General features: G+C 51.1%; 1 protein-coding gene and 1 long non-coding RNA gene across 2 annotated transcripts; one reads left to right on the top strand and one right to left on the bottom strand.

Annotated features, from left to right (window-relative positions):
• Positions 1 to 447: 447 nt before the first annotated feature.
• Pef1 (penta-EF-hand domain containing 1) lies at positions 448 to 19,402 on the bottom strand. Its single transcript, XM_006975547.4, has 5 exons — positions 19,255 to 19,402; positions 7,380 to 7,653; positions 3,482 to 3,637; positions 2,880 to 3,023; positions 448 to 1,300 (listed from the first exon to the last, which is right to left on the bottom strand). Exons 1-5 carry the CDS (start codon positions 19,276 to 19,278, stop codon positions 1,071 to 1,073), a joined length of 828 nt encoding a protein of 275 aa, XP_006975609.3. The 5' UTR covers positions 19,279 to 19,402; the 3' UTR covers positions 448 to 1,070.
• Positions 3,635 to 5,072, top strand: LOC143271997 (uncharacterized). Its single transcript, XR_013049354.1, has 2 exons — positions 3,635 to 4,428; positions 4,499 to 5,072. It is a non-coding gene; the product is annotated as an uncharacterized LOC143271997 (long non-coding RNA).

Below are 19,402 nucleotides of genomic sequence, written 5' to 3'. Positions count from 1 at the left end.
ATAATAAAAAGAGCACGCTGTGAGAAGTCTGGGGTGGCAGCTTCCAGCCCAGAATGGCAACCCTAAAACTTTAAGAAACAGTCAGCCTTTGGGCAGATCCCAGACAAAGAGGAACCTGGCCAGGCCCCAAGGCCCCCCTGGCAAACCAGATGATCAGCAGGTCTACCAAGGCCTCTAGGCACGTCGCTTCTGCCTGGCTTGGTAAGCAGTGGATGCTTCCACACTCAAATGAGTGAATGAATGGACGAACACAGACACACAGACACACAGACACACAGACACACACACAGACACACACACACACACACACACACACACACACACACACACACACGAGAGAGAGAGAGAGAGAGAGAGAGAGAGAGAGAGAGAGAGACAGAGACAGAGACAGAGACAGAGACAGAGAGACAGAGAGACAGAGAGACAGAGACAGAGAGAGAGCAGTCATGGTGGGAAACATGGGACTTTATTGAATTTACAGTTTCCTGGACTTTTGGCCCCAAATGGGAAAAAAAAAAAGCAAATTAAAAACATTGGCAGTAAGATGTGACAGATGTGACAACTGTCCCCTGGGGACTGAAGCTGAGTGGAACATGGCAGGCCAGTGAGGGTCCAAGTCTGAGAGGGCAGGAACCTCATCAGATATGGACGAAATGGCAGACTGTCCAGGCAGTCTTCTTGAGCAGGCCAAGCCTCAGGTAAGCTAATGCTAACACACAGGGGTTGTAGGAGTTGAGGACCCCAGGCACTGGTCCCGGCAAGTCTCCCTCATGCTCAGTCTGTTTCACGTTGCAGAAACTGGGCTCATCTGGCCTGGGGGCCTCGGTGAGGGATGACAGGAGAACCAGCCGAGGAACACTTAGCACTGGCATCAGGGGGTAGAGGACAGACTGCCAGAGGCTGGGGACAGCTGACCAGACACTGACTCCACTGCCACCACTAGCACCCCTAGTCCAGGGCTGCCACTCCACAGGCAGGGTACTCAACCTCAGTCCTTCCCTAGGTCAGGCTTTGCTAGGAGAGGAGGAAAAGAAGAGAGGCCCACATCCACTCCCGCTGGGCAGGCCGGGTCACAGCATCCGAGAAGCTGTCATGGTGACGAAGTCCTCAAAGCTGAGCCGAACGTGGCCCTGCACAGCGGTGTCCTTCTCCCGGAAGGCCTCGGTCAGCACCTGCAGCTGGGTGCACACCTTGATGAAGCAGTCGAGCTGCATGGCCGGAGTGGCGGAGCGCGGGCAGTAGCGGGAGACCAGGAGCTGGGTGAACTGAGGACTCAGGTTGTAGCCCATCTGGGACAGAGCTGGAGAGGGGGGCACAGGGGCGGAGGCCTGCGTGAGCACATCACTACTGAGCAGCACTGCAGTGCAGCAGAGCAGGGGACCTGGGGGGCAGCAGCTCAGAAGCATGAGGAGGACGGAGAAGTCCTGCGGGTCCAGCCAGATGTCAGGAGCACAGGAGGTCTCTTTGGACACCCCACCCCCATCTCTTCACTGTCAAGGTTCATGAGATCCCCGAGAGGCCAGCGGTCTCCCTGTGGCCATCTCGTGCATCTGAGCTACAGAAGGAAGTGTGAGCCACTAACCACGCTGGAGAGACAGATGTCACGCACAGCACGGAGGTCACAACTGTCCTGGAGGCAGGCAGTTCTTGGTGCCCCTGCTGAGCCTCTCCAGCCCTCACTGCACTCAGGCAGGGTGATACTTAACCTGTGTTTCTAACGAGGGTTAAAGGCAGTCGTGGAGGCCCTCGGCAGTGTCCCCCCACAGTTCCTGCTTAAATAAAGTCATACCCCATATGAGGCCACAGCCTGCATGCCATTTCCGACCTCCCACTGACAGACCCTGCCTTTCCTGTATTCCAGGAGCAATCTGAACTCTGCTCTGTGAGCACTTGGGTTTTGTCACTCATAAAAGGGAGACCAGCGGGGATCTCTACCCGTCTGTGTGGGATGGCCAACAGGATCCAGCCCCTGGGAAGATGGATTTCAGGAACCTACTGCAATGTCTAGCCCAGTGCCTAGGGCATGGCGAACACTCACTAAGTCTGAGTCTTGTTGCTGCTATCGACCTCACCAACATCAGTGAAGGAAGCTGCCCAGGCAGTGTTCAGTCCCGATCACCTTCCCTTCTAGCAGGGGCAGGCATGGCATGCTTACCCCCACCCACAATGAAGGAAGCTGCCCAGGCAGTGTTCAGTCCCGATCACCTTCCCTTCTAGCAGGGGCAGGCATGGCATGCTTACCCCCACCCACAATGAAGGAAGCTGCCCAGGCAGTGTTCAGTCCCAATCACCTCCCCTTCTAGCAGTGGCAGGCATGACATGCTTACCCCCACCCACAGGCCTTCATCTGAATGAGATGCACGGCCTGGACAAAGGACCCGGACTCTCTGGGCTGCCTTTTCCCCTCTGAGGTGATGAAACTTCTCACTGGGTTCTCAGAGCCACGCCAGCCATCTGTCCTAGTAACCTAATGGCCTGAGCCCAGGCTGTAGGCTTGACCTACGGAGTCAGGTTAGAACCAGATGTGGAGCTGTGGCCCCAGGTCCTCCTACCCAGTCACAACTCTGAGGACCCACCTCTGGCCAAGTGGCAGCCGAACCTCTCCAAGCCCTGGAGCCGGGCTCTTTCCACACCGCATGCAGGGACAGTAAGACAGAACCACCCTGCTCTCCAAGTTCCCAGCTCTCTGATGCCAGAGGGCTGTTCCACTCAGTCCTGTTACCAGGGAGCCCAGCACGGGTTCCAGACCCAGTGTTGCCTGAGCCCCAGCCGGGGTGCAGACCAGGTGGAATGAGGGCAGAGGTGGGCACTCAGGATTGTCGGAAGGCATGAAGAGGAGTCTAGGTGTGCCACGCCCACCTGCCCACCATGGCCCTTACCTTGCTGCAGCTCTGCGGAGCTGATGGATCCAGAGCGGTCCCGGTCATACTGCTGGAAGAGGTTCTTCCACTGCTGGAGGAATTTCCACAGGGCGGAGAAGCCCACGACATCAATGCGGCCAGACTTGGTCTTGTCGAACATGTCTGAGTGGGAGGAGGGAAAGGGCGGAGGAAGGCTTCAAGACTGGGGGCCAAGGACACCACTGAGGCAGCCCTTCTCCCAGGCTGAAACAATGCCTGTGCCTGAGACATGGCGCCAACGGCAGTACTAGCTCTTCCCCTGGCTGCTCTGGGTCCCCCTAGCCCATCCCGATTCTGCAGGGCTGGCGGCTTAGCTCCAAGACTGGGGTGCATGCTGACCCCTTTCCTGCAGTTTCCTAATAGGGGAGGGCGTGTCTGGCTGCAGAATGGGAAACTGGACCAGCCTGAAACCTAGCAACCTAGAACTTGACAACGATCCATGGTAAAGGAGACTGCATCTTGCAGCCCGCTTCCTCCCTGGCTAGAGTTCTCCTCAGACTGACTACTTGCCCGCTTCCATCACCCATCAGGTCGATTGGACCCAGCTCAAGTCCGCATACTCTTGGAAGGGTGGAACTCACTTATCATCATGAGGCATGTCTCATCATTGAACGAGGACCAGTTGGAGTTGACTAGGGCCTGCTTCAGCTCCTTGAGGGAGATATAGCCACTGTGATCGGCATCCACTGACTGGAACCAGGAGTAGGCCTCAGGATCCACATTGGGGGGGACACCACCTGGAGGAAGGGGTGTGAACCACGGTAGTCAGACCCAGGTCAAAGAAATGCCAGGGAGCCATTCTGGGCACCTCCCTGGCCAGAGGCTTTCTTTTCTGTCCTATTTATCTTTAACTGCCACCTTGACACAGCCTGGAGTCATCTGAGAAAGGAGTCCAACTGAAGGATGGGATTGCCCAGATCGCACTGGCCTGTAGGGGATTGTCTTGACTGTTAATGGATGTAGGAGGGTCCAATCTGTGGGTGGCACCATTCCCTGAGTAGGGGGTCCCTGGTTGTTTATGAAAACTAAGAAAGTGTAAGCCTGCAAGGGAGCCAGCAAATAGTGTTTCTCCGTGGTTTCCGCTTCTGAGTTCCTGTCCTGACTTCTCAATGATGGACTACAACCTATAAGGTGAAATAAACCCTTTCCTGCCCTAAACTCCCCTTGATCAGGGTTTTACCACAGCAACAGAAAGCAAACTAGAACACCCACCCACCAAGCCTCCACCAAGCCCACTCCTTCTCTGAGGGAGGCTTGCACATCACCTCCCGAGGGCTGGCAGTTATTCCTACAGCAGAGTCCTGCAAAACTGTGTGCAGTGTGCCTGCCTATCACTTCTCCATGATTTTACCTTTCCACGCCTCCAGGACAGCGAGAACGCTCTGTGAATGGCCCGAGGGACGGACCGACAAGGCGGAGAAGCAGAGTCATCCGTCCTAGTGAACAGGGTTAACTGGGCACAAAAGGGGCTTCTGCACACACGGAGGACCAGAAAGAGACCCGGGCAGCATGCAGGGCAGGCCCAGAGGTGAGGCCTGGGCAGCATGGAGGGCAGACCCAGAGGTGAGGCCTGGGCAGCATGGAGGGCAGACCCAGAGGTGAGGCCTAGGAGAAGGCTTGCCTGACTGAGGTCCAGTGGAGGAGCCTTGCCAGGCGGCTTGCCCACCTTCAAACAATGGGCTGGTTGGTGTTTACTGTCGACTCGGCACAAACTCAGCTGAGGATCTGCTCAGATCAGAGCTCTAAGACACAGGTCAGCGGGGGACCTCACAACAGCGACAGCACACTGCAGACTTTCACTGCCTGAGAGGCAGTACCTCCAAACCCTGCAGGTCGGCCTCTGAGGGTCCAGAAAAACGCCCTCCATTCGGGGTCTGAGAGTCAGCGTCTGCAGTGGAGTGTAGGGACAGAAACTGTTTTGTCGAGATAAGCTGTTTTTTGAAATTGCAGGGAGGGATGGAAGTCAGACTCCTGCTTCTGAGACCTCGGGCTCCTGGGCCAGCTCGCTAGAACTCCAAGGCTGCGGGTTTCTTGAAGTCTTGGGCCCATTTTATGGCCCTGGTTTGGGGGCGGGGGATTTCCGTTAAGACTGGTTTGTGGGACGGTCTTATTGGTGGTTGACAGAGAAGCCCACTGTGGGCAGGACCATCATCCCTAGGCAGGTGGGCCTGTGCCGAAGAGAAAAACTAGCTGAGCACGAACCGGGGAGTGAGCGAGAGATGAGACAGCAAGTACTCGGCCTTGGTTCTGCTTTCCGCTTCCTGCCTCGGTTCCCCTCGATGATGGACCACAACCTGCAAGCCACACAGACCCTTTCTTCCTCCAAGATGCTTTGGATCATGGTGTTCTTCACACCAGACACCAGACTAGAACAAGCAGGGTCGCGGGGGAGGGAGGAAGTTTCTGTGGCAAGTGTGCCTGTGTGCTCCACACAGAAGAATTCAGCTTTAGATTCAAGGTAGATCTGGATGCCAGTCCTGACTGGTTTTTACCAGTTGTGCAACTTCAGGTGAAATAAGTCACTTTTTTGAATTCCAACTTCCATATTTATAAATGGAACCACTTCCAAGAGTGGTTGGAATGATCACGTGAGACAATAGCAAAATAAAGTCCCCAGCAAAGGCTGGGATGGGGGTGGTGGGAGACATGTTCAGAGAAGGGGTATTTCAGCTGTTTTTGAAGGAATGAGGAGCTGTGGGAGAGGAGAATGCATCAGAGGCTCAGGATGCATTCCCAGCACTCCAAGCAATCTGCTGGATGGAAGGCAAGGGCTGACAGCAAATGCAAGGCCAGAGGCCCTTTGGGATCTTTCTGCAAACAGAGGAGAACCTCCAATGGCCAGGTCTGTCACCTACGAGGAGGACTTGGACTTGGAGGTGGGACTTCCCAGGACTAAGGCTACTGCCGCATAGATCAGGATGTATGCAGTACCGCTCCCAGGGGTTGCCAGCTACCCTGCGAGGAAGCAATGCAGCCAAATGCAGGAAGCCACAATGCAGCCAAATGCAGGAAGCCACAATGCAGCCAAATGCAGGAAGCCACAATACAGCCAAATGCAGGAAGCCACAATGCAGCCAAATGCAGGAAGCCACAATGCAGCCAAATGCAGGAAGCCACAGAGGGAGGCTAGGCACGTGAGGCATGTCCCTCCTTCCCTCCTCTGCCCTGGGGAACAGGGCTCAGAGTCAGGGGCTCCTTCCCCTGCAGACTTTCTATGAGCTCAGACACAAGGTCTTAGAGGACATGGAAATCCACTGCAGAGCTGAGCCGGAAGCCAACAGCCAGATGCCTGGGTTCTGAGAGGATAAATACCAATGGCTGGCTGTGCTCAGAACCCCAGAGGTTTGGGCATCTCCCCCAGGGCCACCTGCCTGGGTACATCCATTCAGACGCTGCTTGCTTCCTAAGCATAGCATTCCCTGGAGGCCCTTCTCCCGGGCCAAAGCAGTCCCTGGCTGCCTAGCTGGTGCGAGAACAGCCACTCTGTGAAGGAGCTGACTGAAGGGAGCCCGGAAACGCAGGGGCTGGCACCACTTTCCCCAGCCCCGGCTCTGCAGTCTCTGGCCTCCCTGTCTGGTCCAACGCCTCCTCTCCATCCTCGTTTGCCACAGCTACCATCACATTAGACGCCAACATTCTTCTGCCCTCTAACAAGTCTCTCACAGTGCTGTCCACTAAGCCCAGAGGCTGTGCCCAGCATGAAGGTGCAGCGTCACATTTAATCCGGATGAGTCAGCGACACTGTGAGGTAGTGACACTGTCCCTATCTTACAGAGGTGGACACTGAGGCAGAAAGAAGCAGTCTGGGCAGGTCAGTGAGTGTCTGACCTCAAAAGCTTTCACTAGGGACGACATCTTTTCTTTCCACGGATGTGGTCAGTCACTCTCCTACAGGAATGGAGTTTCTTCTCCTGTGGACTACCACACTGCTGTCTCCAATTATCGGCTGATCTCCCTTTCCAGTACAAGCATGGTACACCCTCTCCCACTGCCTGTGAGAGGAGCACCATCTCCTGCTGGGGTCAGGCTCCACAACAGGATGTGCTTCAGCCAAAATAACATGAGGAGAGGAGACATCAGTACTTCAGAGAGGACCTGAAGAGCTACCGCCCAGCCTGGCTAGCTTCTACTCTTTCTCTCCACCCTAGGGACAACAATGCCCCCAAAGGGGGTGCTCCTTCAGCACCGATCCCAGAATGAAAAGACACATGGAGCAGAAACTCAGCTGCCAACCTGCAGCTGCTGACACACGAGCGAGCAAGAGTGAGCAAGCAATAGAAATACATGCGTGTTGTAAGCCAGGAGGACTCGGAGAAAGTTGGTCCATTCTGTCAGTCTAGGCAAAGCAGGAAGCGAGGGGCTACAGTGCCAGAGACCGGGGTACGTGCACATCCTCAGGAAGGAGGAAGATGGGACACGGATAGCTTAGACCAGGTCCAAGGTTCTAGATTGGGTTCCAGAGCTGAAGGTTCTACTTACCCTGTCCATAAGGTCCAGGATGCTGGGCACCATAGGAACTCGGAGGTGGCTGACCGTAGGGGCCCCCTGGAGGTACACCACCATATGGTCCAGTTGGAGCTCCAGAGGGGAGTCCCCCAGCACTGGGGTATCCATAGGGCCCTCCAGGGGCAGGACCTCCATAACCACCACCAGGGGGGAGTCCACTGCCATACTGGCCCCCACCATGGGGAGGTCCGGGGTAGTAGCCACCCGGGGGTGCTCCAGGTGCCTGTCCTGCAGCTTCTGGGCAACTCTGCGGGCAGAAGAGGCACAGCAGGGTGAGGAGGGAAGCACAACTGGACAGCTCCGGAGCATCTGCCCTGTCCCTCTTAGGACGGACACCACAGGGGAGGGTGGACTTCCAGCTCTGCTCAGGTGGCCTTGAGGCTTCCAGGGAAGCTACCAGTTACCCAAGGGCACACCAAGGGCACACCGAGTCCAGGCTGGAATCTTGTCCTCCAGACTCCTCTCTCCTGCACATCAAGGACCCTACAAGGCCTGGGGTCATGTCTGGCTAGCAGCTTTATCCCCAGCTTCCAGTGGACAATGGATACTCAGTAAATACTTGTATTATATAACAGGCAAATGAGCCCGGTGGAATGCTCCCCCTTCGGGACCTCCACCTCCACCTGCAGAATTCACAGCACGAGTACAGTCTTTGCCATAAAGCCCTGTCCCTCATCAGACCACGGTGTGGCCACAGCATGGACCCTCCACGGCAGCTCTTCCATACCTACGCTAGCTGATGATACACAAATATTCCCTACTCCTCTGAGGCAGGTGGGGAGCCTATCCCCAGGGCAGTAGGGACAAAACCCAAACACCCCAGTTCAGGTTGTCACCCACCAACTCACGTCAATAATGCACTACGGAAGGAAAATGAAGTAACTTCCTTCTGGAGTAGTTTGATCAAGAGCCAGCCCAAACATGGATCCTCCATTCCTCTCCCTCTGCCTGGCCCTAACAAAGAACAGTTAGTGCGTTAGAGATAGGATGTGTACTTGCTGGAGAAAAGTCCTGTAATGGGACCCTACAGAGTAAAGGAGGGAATGGAAGTTCTGTCCCCAAAATCAAGCAAAAACCTATTTGCCATTCTTCTGAGGTTTGCCAAAGGAAGTTGAAATTATTTTGAGATCTAGAAGGATAAAAACGTATAGGACCAGGCGATGGTGGCACATGCCTTTAATCCCAGCACTTGGGAGGCAGAGCCAGGCGGATCTTTGTGAGTTCGAGGCCAGCCTGATCTACAGAGCGAGATCCAGGACAGGCACCAAAACTACACAGAGAAACCCTGTCTCAAAAAACAAAACAAACAAACAAATCAGGGTCGCTGGGCAATGGTGACACACACCTTTAATCCCAGCACTCGGGAGGCAGAGGCAGGCAGATCTCGAGTTCGAGGGCAGCCTGGTCTATAGAGTGAGTTCCAGGACAGCCAGGGCTGTTACACAGAGGAACCTTGTTTGAAAAAAACAAACAAAACAACAACAACAACAACAAAAACAAAAACAGAAAAAAACCCCAGGGTCTTGTCCAGTAAGTTGGACAGCTCTGGTTCAGTCCCGGGGAGTAAGAGTCACTGTTGGTTTGGAATTAAAAAACAAAAAAGTTTTAGATATATCGGGAGAAAGAACCATTGTACAGTGGCTGAAAAGGGAGTAAATGGCTGCTTCAAGGGCAAGAGGAGTGTCCGAGCCAAACAGAGAGGGGTAAATCTAAACTGTCCTCACTCAAGGGCTCAAGCCACTTGCTGGAATTGTTGTAATGCAAAAGGAATTAACGAGGGAGATGAGTTCAAGACCTTAAGATGGGAAAGCCACTTTGGGAATTCCCAAGGAAGGGCAAAGCAAACTGATATTGCCCAAGAGCTAATGAAAAGGACTGAACATTATTTTTCCAGGAACAGACCATTGTAATCAATGAGGCTTAGTGGAAGAAGGATGGACAATATACAAGACAGATACGTGGAACACCTAGCAGAACTCTGCTGGGACAAGCTATAAATGAAAAAGCCTGTAAATCTACAGACTTTAAAACAGACATACACGCTAATAGAATATCATCCCTATAGTGAAATACGTATCAGGACATTTTTGTTCAATAGAGTGTATTGCCCTTTTAGCAGTAGGTACTATATACCCACCACTGGCAGCCAGAGAAGCACTTTCCCTTGAAAGTGAGATACAGGCGCCTGCTTATTGACAGGAAGCACTGAGAAGGCCATTCTTGATCACCAGGGTGTAATGGGATAGTAAAAAAAGCAATATTTACATCAATAACTATAACATAGCAGTTCTGAGGGCCCATGGTAGGAGAGGGAACTCCAGGTGGATGAGCATTAATGGCATGGAGATCTTGTCATTTTGGGGATTTGGATTTTTGGGAATATAGACGATAGATAGATAACAGCACTGAACAATGAGTTCTATATGGTCTGGCTAACGTTGTTCTTAGATTAGCTGACAGTTTCCCTCCATTAATTGGCCACTGACCTCCCCAATCAGGGGCCTTTGATCCAAGAATGTTTGGGTAGGTGTTCTCATGGCCCTCAGGGAAAGGATATTCAGGAGTTGTCACAACCCCACTGAGACAGGGGGTCTCTACCCAGGGGAGAAAGATAAGGGTAAAACAAAGAGGTGCAAAGGTCAGTTTGAGTTTGGAAAACTGCACAGAAGGTTTCTGTTCTTACAAAGGAGGGGATTACTTTAGTCACTCCCGAATGTCTAAAACTGGGACTCAGTGGGTCCATTAGAAGGCCATGATTATTTCACTATAATGGGAACACCAGCTGCTGTGTCTCCAATGCCCTTCATGGGAATCGGGTTGATAGAAACACCAACTGAGTCCAGTGTGCTCTGTGGAATCAAGTTCTTGCCTGGCCCATTATCAGGCTCTCTGGGGTTGGATAAGGATTAATAATCAACCTTGTCAATTGAGTTAGAGCTTGCAAACAAAACTTTGATACTCCAGTCTGATTTACCTAAAATCAAGTCAAAACGTTCGCTGGAAGGGGTTCCCACACATCTGTGGGGAGCCTCTTCACCTCTCCTAATACATCCAATTTTATATCCTTAATTACAGATAAATCTAGTAAAGAATTACCTTTAGTATCAGACCTCTTAATGTCTTGGGTTTGGGGTGGAGCTGGGTGGCATGCAGCAGAGGCACAAGGTGGGGAATCTGTGGTTCCAGGCTGTGTTCCTGCAGAGGCAGCAAGGGCCAGGGCCTGGGACCACAGACAGGGACCCACAGGGGTTGCTGGTCTCATCCATCCACCCTCGGCACTCATTCTTGTGTCCCCCAGCTGGACTGCCTTCACTGTCAACTCTAGAAGGACACTGACTGCCCAGTGAAACCATCTTTACCTCCAGGGTGTATTCTAGAAGGGAGGTTTACCATACTGAAGTCTGTTAGTAAGTTCTGTTTACACTGTTTGGAAATGGCCTCTTTTCCCACACTGGAAACACAGAGGGCCACACAGCTGCTGCTGGAATCGGAGTCCTCAGTTCCTCTGTGCCGATGCTCTGGTGGGCTGACTGATCAGCATGCTATGAAAAGGACTAGCAACTACAGATGAGGGTGTTTCTGCAATCAGAATTTGCCTTTTTCTGAGCTAATGAAAGGTAAGGCGGCGGCAGCTCCTTTATTATCTATCTGTCTTTCCACAGCTTGCTGTGCAGACAATCAACCAAGTCCACAAGGGGCTCTGCAGACTTGTCTGATGGTGGAAAGGGACCCTGAGGAAGTATTAGGATCAGCAACTTTGGTCCCAGCCCTTGTAGTAGCTGAGGTTGGCAAGCTGCTGAGCCCTGGCTTCAGAGTTTCCTTGTCTGATTAATTGACCTTAAGTAACGTTTATGAGGGGCTGCTACCTTTGGTCGTGATCAGCATGGACAGGCATTTGTCCATCCATTCTGGGGGCCACAGACTATATTAAGCAGTGGTGAGAATTGTTTTTATAAGGGCTTGTCATTCAAAAGGTATCATTTCATATGTATTTGCAATAACATTATTATTCCTCCAGTAAAATGGTTTGAACCTCATTCTCTGTGACACACTTTGTGAGATCTTTGTAGATGGCAAATGGAGCCCTTCTCGGGCAGGGTCTGGTTCTACTTCTCTAATGCAGCCACTGATTCTCCTGCCTGAGAAGCTTCTTTAAGGCCACTTTATGGAGGTGGAAAATTTAATTAATTAATTAATTAATTAATTAATTAGTTTATTGAGATAAGTTTTCCCTGTGTAACCCTGGGGCTGTCCTGGATCTCACTCTGTAGCCCAGGCTGGCCTTGAACTCAGAGATCCTCCTGCCTATGCCTCCTGAGTGCTGGGATTAAAGGCGTACATCGGCACTGACCAGATCGGGTGTGGATACTTTATTACCAGGTGGCAGAGAATTAGGCAGAGGAGGTGCATCCTTTTGGAAAGGCTGTAGGCTGAACTAACCTGGTTAGAGGACTAAATGTTTTAGTTGAACCGGCTGCATAGAGCAATGCAGCTGGTCAGCAGTTCTTTCCCAAGACTCCTGAATCAAGGGTCCTACGGTTAAGATACCAGAGACAATATATTTGTCTTAACGACACTTTAGCTCCAATCCTTTAAGTAAAGCTTTCAATTGCTCTGCATGAGTGTGCTTCAGGAGACAGGGAATTCCCCATTGTAAGAGAGGTTGAGAGCCAAGGTGAGACTGTAGAGGCAACAAGCTTCTGGGAAAGCCTGCTTGCTGCTTGTGACACACTGAGAAGTTGAGGCAAATGAGCTTGATAGAGGGAAAAGAAGAAAAGTGTAAGTCCGAGTGTGTATGTGTGCCCTGCCCCTGCGAGCTGCTTACCGAGAACCAATCTGAGACGTCCTCATTTCCCTTTTCCTCGGGACCTCTCCACCCTGCAGGGGGACAAGGAAGGAGCTTCGGGGGGAGATTCTTGTTGCTCTGTGTCCTTTCTGGTGACCAAGATGTCCTAAATTAAAAATCCCTCTTTCCTAAGGGCTCTTCGGATGCTCACGTGAGTTCAGATCAATCAATCATTCTTCAACAGAATTTATCAATAACATAAGGAGCACAGTGTGTGGCACACACGCACCTTTAATCCCAGCAACCAGGAGCCAGAGGCAGATGGGATCTCTATAAGTTCAAGGCCTTGTCTCAAAACAAACAAACACAACACAACAACAACAACAACAATAACAAAACACACAATAAGGAATGAAAACGAAGCAACTCCTATTGGAGTGATTTGACAGGAGCCAGCCCAAATGTGATTTCTCTGCTTCTCCCTGTGTGCTGTTGGACTCTAACAAAGGTCTTTGCTCTGTATTCAAACAGCATGGGAAAATGGCGCAGGACAGGCATGAAGGACACTTGCTTTCTTTTTTGAGGGTGGGGAGGGGTTCAAGACACAGTTTCTCTGTGTAGCCCTAGCTATCTGGAACTCATTCTGTAGACCAGGCTGGCCCCAAACTCAGGGATTCACCTGCCTCTGCCTCCCAACTGCTTGGGATTAAAGTCATGCGCCACCACATGGCTCTTAAGGGACGATTTCCTACAGAGATCTTTAGCAGAAGTTGCTTCACTGAACCAGAACCTCACCCAGGTGTTGGCTGATTTCAGTAAATGGCACACACACACACACACACACACACACACACACACACACACACACACACACACACACACACATTCTGAGTCAGGGCATGGGAAAGTACATAACTTAAGAGTAAAACAGCTCTCTCTGTATTTAGCACGGGTTGTAAAAGCTGATGTGTGGAGAATCCAAGGCAAGTAAGGTTGGCTGCATCGCTCTCTTAGAGGCGGGTTAAGCTTGCAGAGACTGAGTACACAGGAGGACAGCAGATCGAGTAGTCTTCACTGATCTCAAGGCATATTAACTTCACTGCTAGGTCTGGGAAAAGCTCAGTCTCTTTGAATGAAAGAGGTATTTTCAAAAATGTATCACCACATAACTGAATTAATGACTCACCCTCACTAAGCCTCAGGATCCTGAGGTAACAGCGCCTGCCTCACCCTGCCTGCTGAATGAATGATATTAGGCTCATTACACAAAGCCTGGCGGAACAAGAACTTGATATACAGTAACTATTAATGACGTGCCCCTCTACAGAGGAGGAAACTGGAGTTCAGAGTCAGGTCCAGAAGCCAGGTCTCCTGAAGACCAAGACTTCAGAGTTACACTCCTGTCTTGGCCACCTCTGTTCACGATTAGTCAGGGGCTCTGGAGGCTCAGAGTGTTCCATTTCCCATCCCTACATGGGTTTGGCAAACACAGACCAAACAAAACATGTATTTTTTTTTTCTTAATGTATTTATCCCTCTCCCCAAAAAGTTGCTTTGACTAAAGCTAGTAATGCCACACTGGTCTTTGAAAGATGCAGAGGTATTTCCCCACCAAAAGAAGTCAGAGAGGGTCACTGTAGACACAAGACAGACTTCTGAGTGAGCATCGTGTGGTCAGGGAATGGCGAGACCATGCTGTGAACCAGAGAGGAAGGGCTTTCACACCTTCCTCAACCGAGCTCCTCTCTTACTGTTTGTCAGTTGGTGAGTGAGTTATCCGTGCCTGTCAGTGATTCCCTCACCCAACAATAAGTTCTCTAGGGACAGACGTAGAGCTTCTTTCTTTATCATCACCACTACCATCATCCCCAGTCAGAGCCGGGTACCTGTAAGCCTCCATAAATATGCACCGCTTTGCAGAGTTAGGGCTTTATGCTGGAGAAAACAGAGTACCACAGAAGGGTTTCCAATGGAGGAGGAATGTGCTCTGAGCCTTGTTCTGGAGAATTAGCCAGTGTGGGTTTGGAGATGAGCTGGGGGGGTGGGGGCAGTCCAGGTGCTGGGCAGGCAGGGCATGAACCAGACAGCGGGCATAGGGATGAGAAGGAAGAATGGGGCGGATTCTGAAGCTATTTCAGAGAGACTAGACATGGCCTGGCCACTAATTGGGTTAGGCAAGAGATGGAGGGGGAGTGAGAAAGCAAAGTGTTCAGAATGACTCAGGGGTCAAGCTTGCACGTGATGAAGAAGGCACAGCCATCAACTGAGGCAGAACAGGCCGGGGAGGAAGCTTGTGGAAGGCAATGGGCCGGTCCCAGGGCCACTGAGTCTCAAGTTAAGGTCTGATCTAGAAATGAGAGCCAGATCTTTGACTCCGTGTTCTCCTGCCAAACCTTTGCAGACATTTTCTAACAGCATTTCAGACTCAAGACTGGGGCAGAGGGCAAAAGACAGGAGTTCAGTAACCATGGTTCCTAAAGTATCACAGAAAAACCACCTCTAGGTCTTAGCCGATATATCTGGTATTTTTCAGGGTTCGGGGACATAACTAATGAGGCTCTGTGAGATGCTTTAGGGTTCACTCAGCTCTCACGGGTTCCTTGATCCCGAGAGCTAAATGCTCACCCCCATTTAGAGATGAGAAAATGAAGATGCCCAGAGTTTAATATACTTTAGATTGTACAGCTAAAATGGGAAACTGATTCAAAATAGTACCTGCACATATGAGTGCCTAGCAGAGACTGGGCCAGGAGCTGTGCTAGACACCTGTCGAGTATGATGGCTTTTCACGGTGGACACAGGTAGAGGGAAAGGCTGGAGCTCGTCTTTCAGCATCCAGAGCAGAGTCTCAGAAAATGCCTCCTTTTTTCACTGTAGCATCCAGATGCCATTTGTTCAGTTCCACTTCATAGTCCCTATTTGCACTCCCCTCCCAATTCAGAAATCCCTGCATTCTCTCTTAGCTCCAAGAGCTCATTCTTCTACCTCTGAGCCCAAGGGAAGCTCGGAGGTATCAAAGAGGGTCCACAGTGACTCGTGAGGAGGAGGGAGGAGCCCGCACTGCCAAGGCAAGCTGCGCAGAGCTACCTTTCAAGTGCCTGATGAAGAGGCAGGGCCTAAGTGAGGGGTTAAACAGCCACAAGAAGGCAGAAGGAACGGTCTGGACAATCACCCGCAGAGCCTTCTAAAATATTTAAAGGACAGAAACATGCAAACATCGAACAATGAGCCAAGAACTGTCCCAAGACTTTAATTACCACCTCTGTGCTGACACTCCAAAATCCTTCTTTCCAGCTTCGGCTCCCCTGAGCTGCAGACCACAATCACACCCAGCAGCCTCCTGACCTTCCCTCCCATCTCATACAGCTCTTTGTTCCCGCCTCCTAGTGCCTCCTGCCACCCAGTCATCCAGATCAAAGCCTTAGGGCCCTCCCGGGGACTTCCTTTCCTTCCTTCAATTAAACACAGGTTCCCTCAAATCCTTCTCCCAACAGCCTGTCACCCCAGCCTTTGCCGGGCCATTGTCCTCTTTAGGCTGGAGTATTTAACAGCTTTGAAACTAGCCACCTTGCCTCCGCCTCTCCAGCTTCAATGTCTTCTCTCAGGGCCCAGAGTTAGAGCTCTGCAGGACACAGACCCCTCACCACCTCCTCTCCCTCTGTACTCTTAGGAGGAAATCGGACCCCTCAAAATGATGGACAAGACCCTCTGGGATCTGGCCCCTGCTTACATTCTGGTCTTGTTTTCTTGCCTCCTGGCCCCTCATCATTAAAACCAGGCTAATCTTAAAACAGCCCCCAAATATTAGACTTTCTTGATCTTTAAATGAGCTCTCAGATAATTCTGATACAAACCAGGCACTAAGAAAAATGAACCATGGAATACTCTCTTACTTGCTTCCTGGTCTTCGTGAAGTTATTTCCTTAGCTGGAATATAATTTTCTTCTTCCCCCAGTTGACACCTCCTGGTGATTCTTCCTGCCACACCCCACTGGACCGGCCCCTCTGCACGACCCTAATACCTTCTATCCACTCCCACTTACCACAATCTACATATCTGCATTCCTCTCCCACTTGGAGTATTTACTACATACATACCACACTTGACTTTAATTATCTCATTCATCTTTGCAGTAAGTCTGGCGTAGTACTGCTATGACCCCATTCTAAAGAAGGGGAAACTGAGCTTCGGGTCTTTACAACAAATTTCTGTAAGCAAGTAGCAGGGCAGGGTTGTGAAAACCAACTTCTCTGGGCTCGGAGACCAAGCTCTAAAGCACTGGGATCCATCAAGCAGGTTCCCCATGGAACCAAAGGGCGCTTGACTTTTACCACTCCCAAACCCAGGCACGGCTTGCCTACCCTGGGCCAGAGACGGTGGAAAATTACAGGAACCGTGACTCCCACCAGGGGCTGTAATCCTCCAGAACTCTGCAGTGGGTGGAAGGGAGGAAGCCTTGCCGGAGCCTCTGCCTGACTTCAAACAACCAGCTTCCCTTTCTTAGAACACCTGGGATGAGGAGGCGGACAAGCGTGAGGTGGGGATAAAAGCACCGTTTCTTCTTCCATTCCAGACATTTCCCCCAGTGTTCCTTTACAGTATCCTGCCCTGAGCATAAGCCCAGGCAGCAGGGCAAAGCAACCATCAGGGCAGTGGCAGCCAGTGCCGCCACCACACGTGCCATGTCCAATGCACCAGTGATGTGCACAGGTCCCCACGTGCTTTGTGCATCCCATCCTCGCTGCATCCCATCCGCTGGTGCATTTCTCCCTTTCTATGGAGGAGGAAATTAAGGCCCAGAGCCTAAAATGGTCTATCCAAGAGCAAAGAAGCCTTAAGTGGGCAGTGTTGGGATTCTGGCTCAGTTCTGTCTGTCATTGCTTCTGGAGTGTATACAAATCAATCCCAGAGCTTATTAAGATGTAGATTCCTGGGGCCTGGAGGATGGCTCCATCAGTATCCTGTTTACCATGCAAGCATGAAGACCTACTTAAATGGTTCCCCGGCATCAAAGCCTGCCTGGGGAGGCAGAGACAATGAGGATCCCCGGAGCTTACTGGCCAGAAAGTCCAGCTCAGTGAATTCCTGGGTCAATGAGAGACTGTCTCAAAAATTACAGTGGAGAGTAACTGAGGCAGCTACTCAATGTCAACCTTTGGCTTCCAGATTCTCACTCCTCGTGATTTTGGAGTGCAATCTGTGTCATCCTGAGCTCAGAGCAAGTCTTAGGTGGGACCCAAGTCTGTTCTCTAGGCGAGCTCTCAGAGCTCTCAGGTAATTTTTTATACAAACCAGCCACTAAAAAAAAAAAGCACTATGTACGGCAATGCTCTCCCAAACTGAGCCCCTCTGGAATGCCAGCATGTCACAAAAAGAATGACCAGACATAAGACAAAACAAATGGGGAGGGGGTGTCTCACGGTTAAGTAATTTTAAGAAATACGACTTATTTTATGACTTTCTGGCAGATTTAGTGAGCATTACCAAACTGTATTTAACACAGCATTTCCCAAACTTGCTTAACCACAGAATCCTCCTCTACTGACAGCACCCATTAACATCTCACCAAACCCAGCAGGCGGGATGGAGTCTGGGGAACACTGATGTTACACTTCTCATCCCAGCACACACCGGCCTCTACTCACTTCTGCTAAGAATGCAATAAACGGAGTTCAAAGCTCTAATCCTGGCCTCACCCTCACTTGCTACGTGTGACCTTTAGGCCTCTCTGGGTTTGTTCCTCAGCCATAAATCAAAACAGCCAGCCCTGCGGCATGCCCACAGGGTCCTCACATGAGCATAATGGAGGCCAAACTGCTGTGCAGGGACCTCAAGATGACTCTGGCTAAGGTGTTTGCTGTCGGGTCCAAGGGATTTGATCCCCAAGACCCACAGATAGGAGAAAAAGCCATTCCTGCGCATGTGCGTGTCTAGTCTCTTCCTCTCTCTCACATAAACGTAACAAATGCTGTTATTAATTGTACAGGGCTACGTATCTTTTAGCCTGTGACTTATGGCCAATCAAGGCTTGCTAATATCCCTTTGATTTTGTTTTCCACTTTTCTTACATGAGATTAATCTCTCAAATTACTCTGAGATCAGGGCAACTCAGGACCCTTATGGGAGTTATTTTGTACAATGTAAAGTGAGGGGGCTGCTTTGAAAAATCCTACAAAGTAACATTACACTTTCTTTACTGTACAGCACATGCGCTACAAGAATCATATTGTTCTTCCTAATAACTAATAATAAGGGGTGGACTCTACTACTGGACCTATTTTATAAGAGGAAACTGGCTCAGAAAAACGACTCAGAAACTAATGTGGCCAAGATATGACTCTACTTTTGCCTCAACACTGCATTTAACCACCTCACCATTCTGTCACCTAACAAAGAATTCCGGCCACAAAAATCACACTGCTATGTTCCTGGCTGGTTGGAGGCAGGCTAGCAAGTGGGGAAGACGCATTTGCAGACAATCCAGGTTCTGACCTGGGTCCTGAGGCCTAACTACCTGGTGACCAGATAAACTCCGTGTCTACTTTGGGTTTCACTTTTCCTACGTGTGAAATGACGCTGAACTACAGTGAATGGTGTAAGCATCTCACTTCTGGCACCTCCTACCACTGATTGTCCTGATTATTCTGTCTCAGTACGTGCTGGGTGAGTCGGGAAACCTGTTTTTATCCCACGCCCTGAATGATACCGAGGGAACCACAGCTCTAAACGCCTTGTCAGCAGAGAGGACCCCGCCCCACCGGACACCAGAGGTATGTGCTCTGGTCTGGCCCAGCCCGGATCTATCCAGTCCAAAGCCCCCAAAGCCTTGTGTGCGCGACGTCAGAAGGGACGCGACACAACCTCTCGAGGGGGTCCTCGGTGACGTAAGATGAGCGCGACAGACCGGCCCTCTTTGTTTCTCGCTCACGCAAGACCTTGCTAAGGTGAACCTCTGCGTGAAAAGGGCGCAGATAAAGTGGAGAGAAAGAGCCGAGGATGAAGAACGGGCCTAGGCCGCTAGACAGAGCCCAGACATTGATGCAGGGGCCGCTACAACTCACCTGCCCGTACGGATAGCTGGCCATGGCGATTATGACGTCATCGATTGTGGAAGGCGGGGCTTCCTGGTCTAAGCCTCTCCTCGTTCAGTCTGGGAGGCGGGTTCACTTCTGATTGGCCGGACAGACTGTCAATCTTACAGCGGACAGA

The sequence above is a fragment of the Peromyscus maniculatus genome, chromosome 2 (genome assembly GCF_049852395.1).
Source record: "Peromyscus maniculatus bairdii isolate BWxNUB_F1_BW_parent chromosome 2, HU_Pman_BW_mat_3.1, whole genome shotgun sequence".
Taxonomy (NCBI): domain Eukaryota; kingdom Metazoa; phylum Chordata; class Mammalia; order Rodentia; family Cricetidae; genus Peromyscus; species Peromyscus maniculatus.
Note: the sequence above shows the minus strand (reverse complement) of the source record. Positions and strands in the feature narration are given on the sequence as shown.

What these genes read in the sequence shown, in the direction of transcription:
- Pef1 (XM_006975547.4), bottom strand. Translation starts at nt 19,278, where the DNA reads ATGGCCAGCTATCCGTACGGGCAG. An exon ending in TCCTGGACCTTATGGACAGG is followed by an intron (nt 3,638 to 7,379) that starts GTAAGTAGAACC and finishes CCCTTCCTCCAG; the next exon opens with GTGGTGTCCCCCCCAATGTG. An exon ending in CTCCGCAGAGCTGCAGCAAG is followed by an intron (nt 1,301 to 2,879) that starts GTAAGGGCCATG and finishes CCCCCTCTCCAG; the next exon opens with CTCTGTCCCAGATGGGCTAC.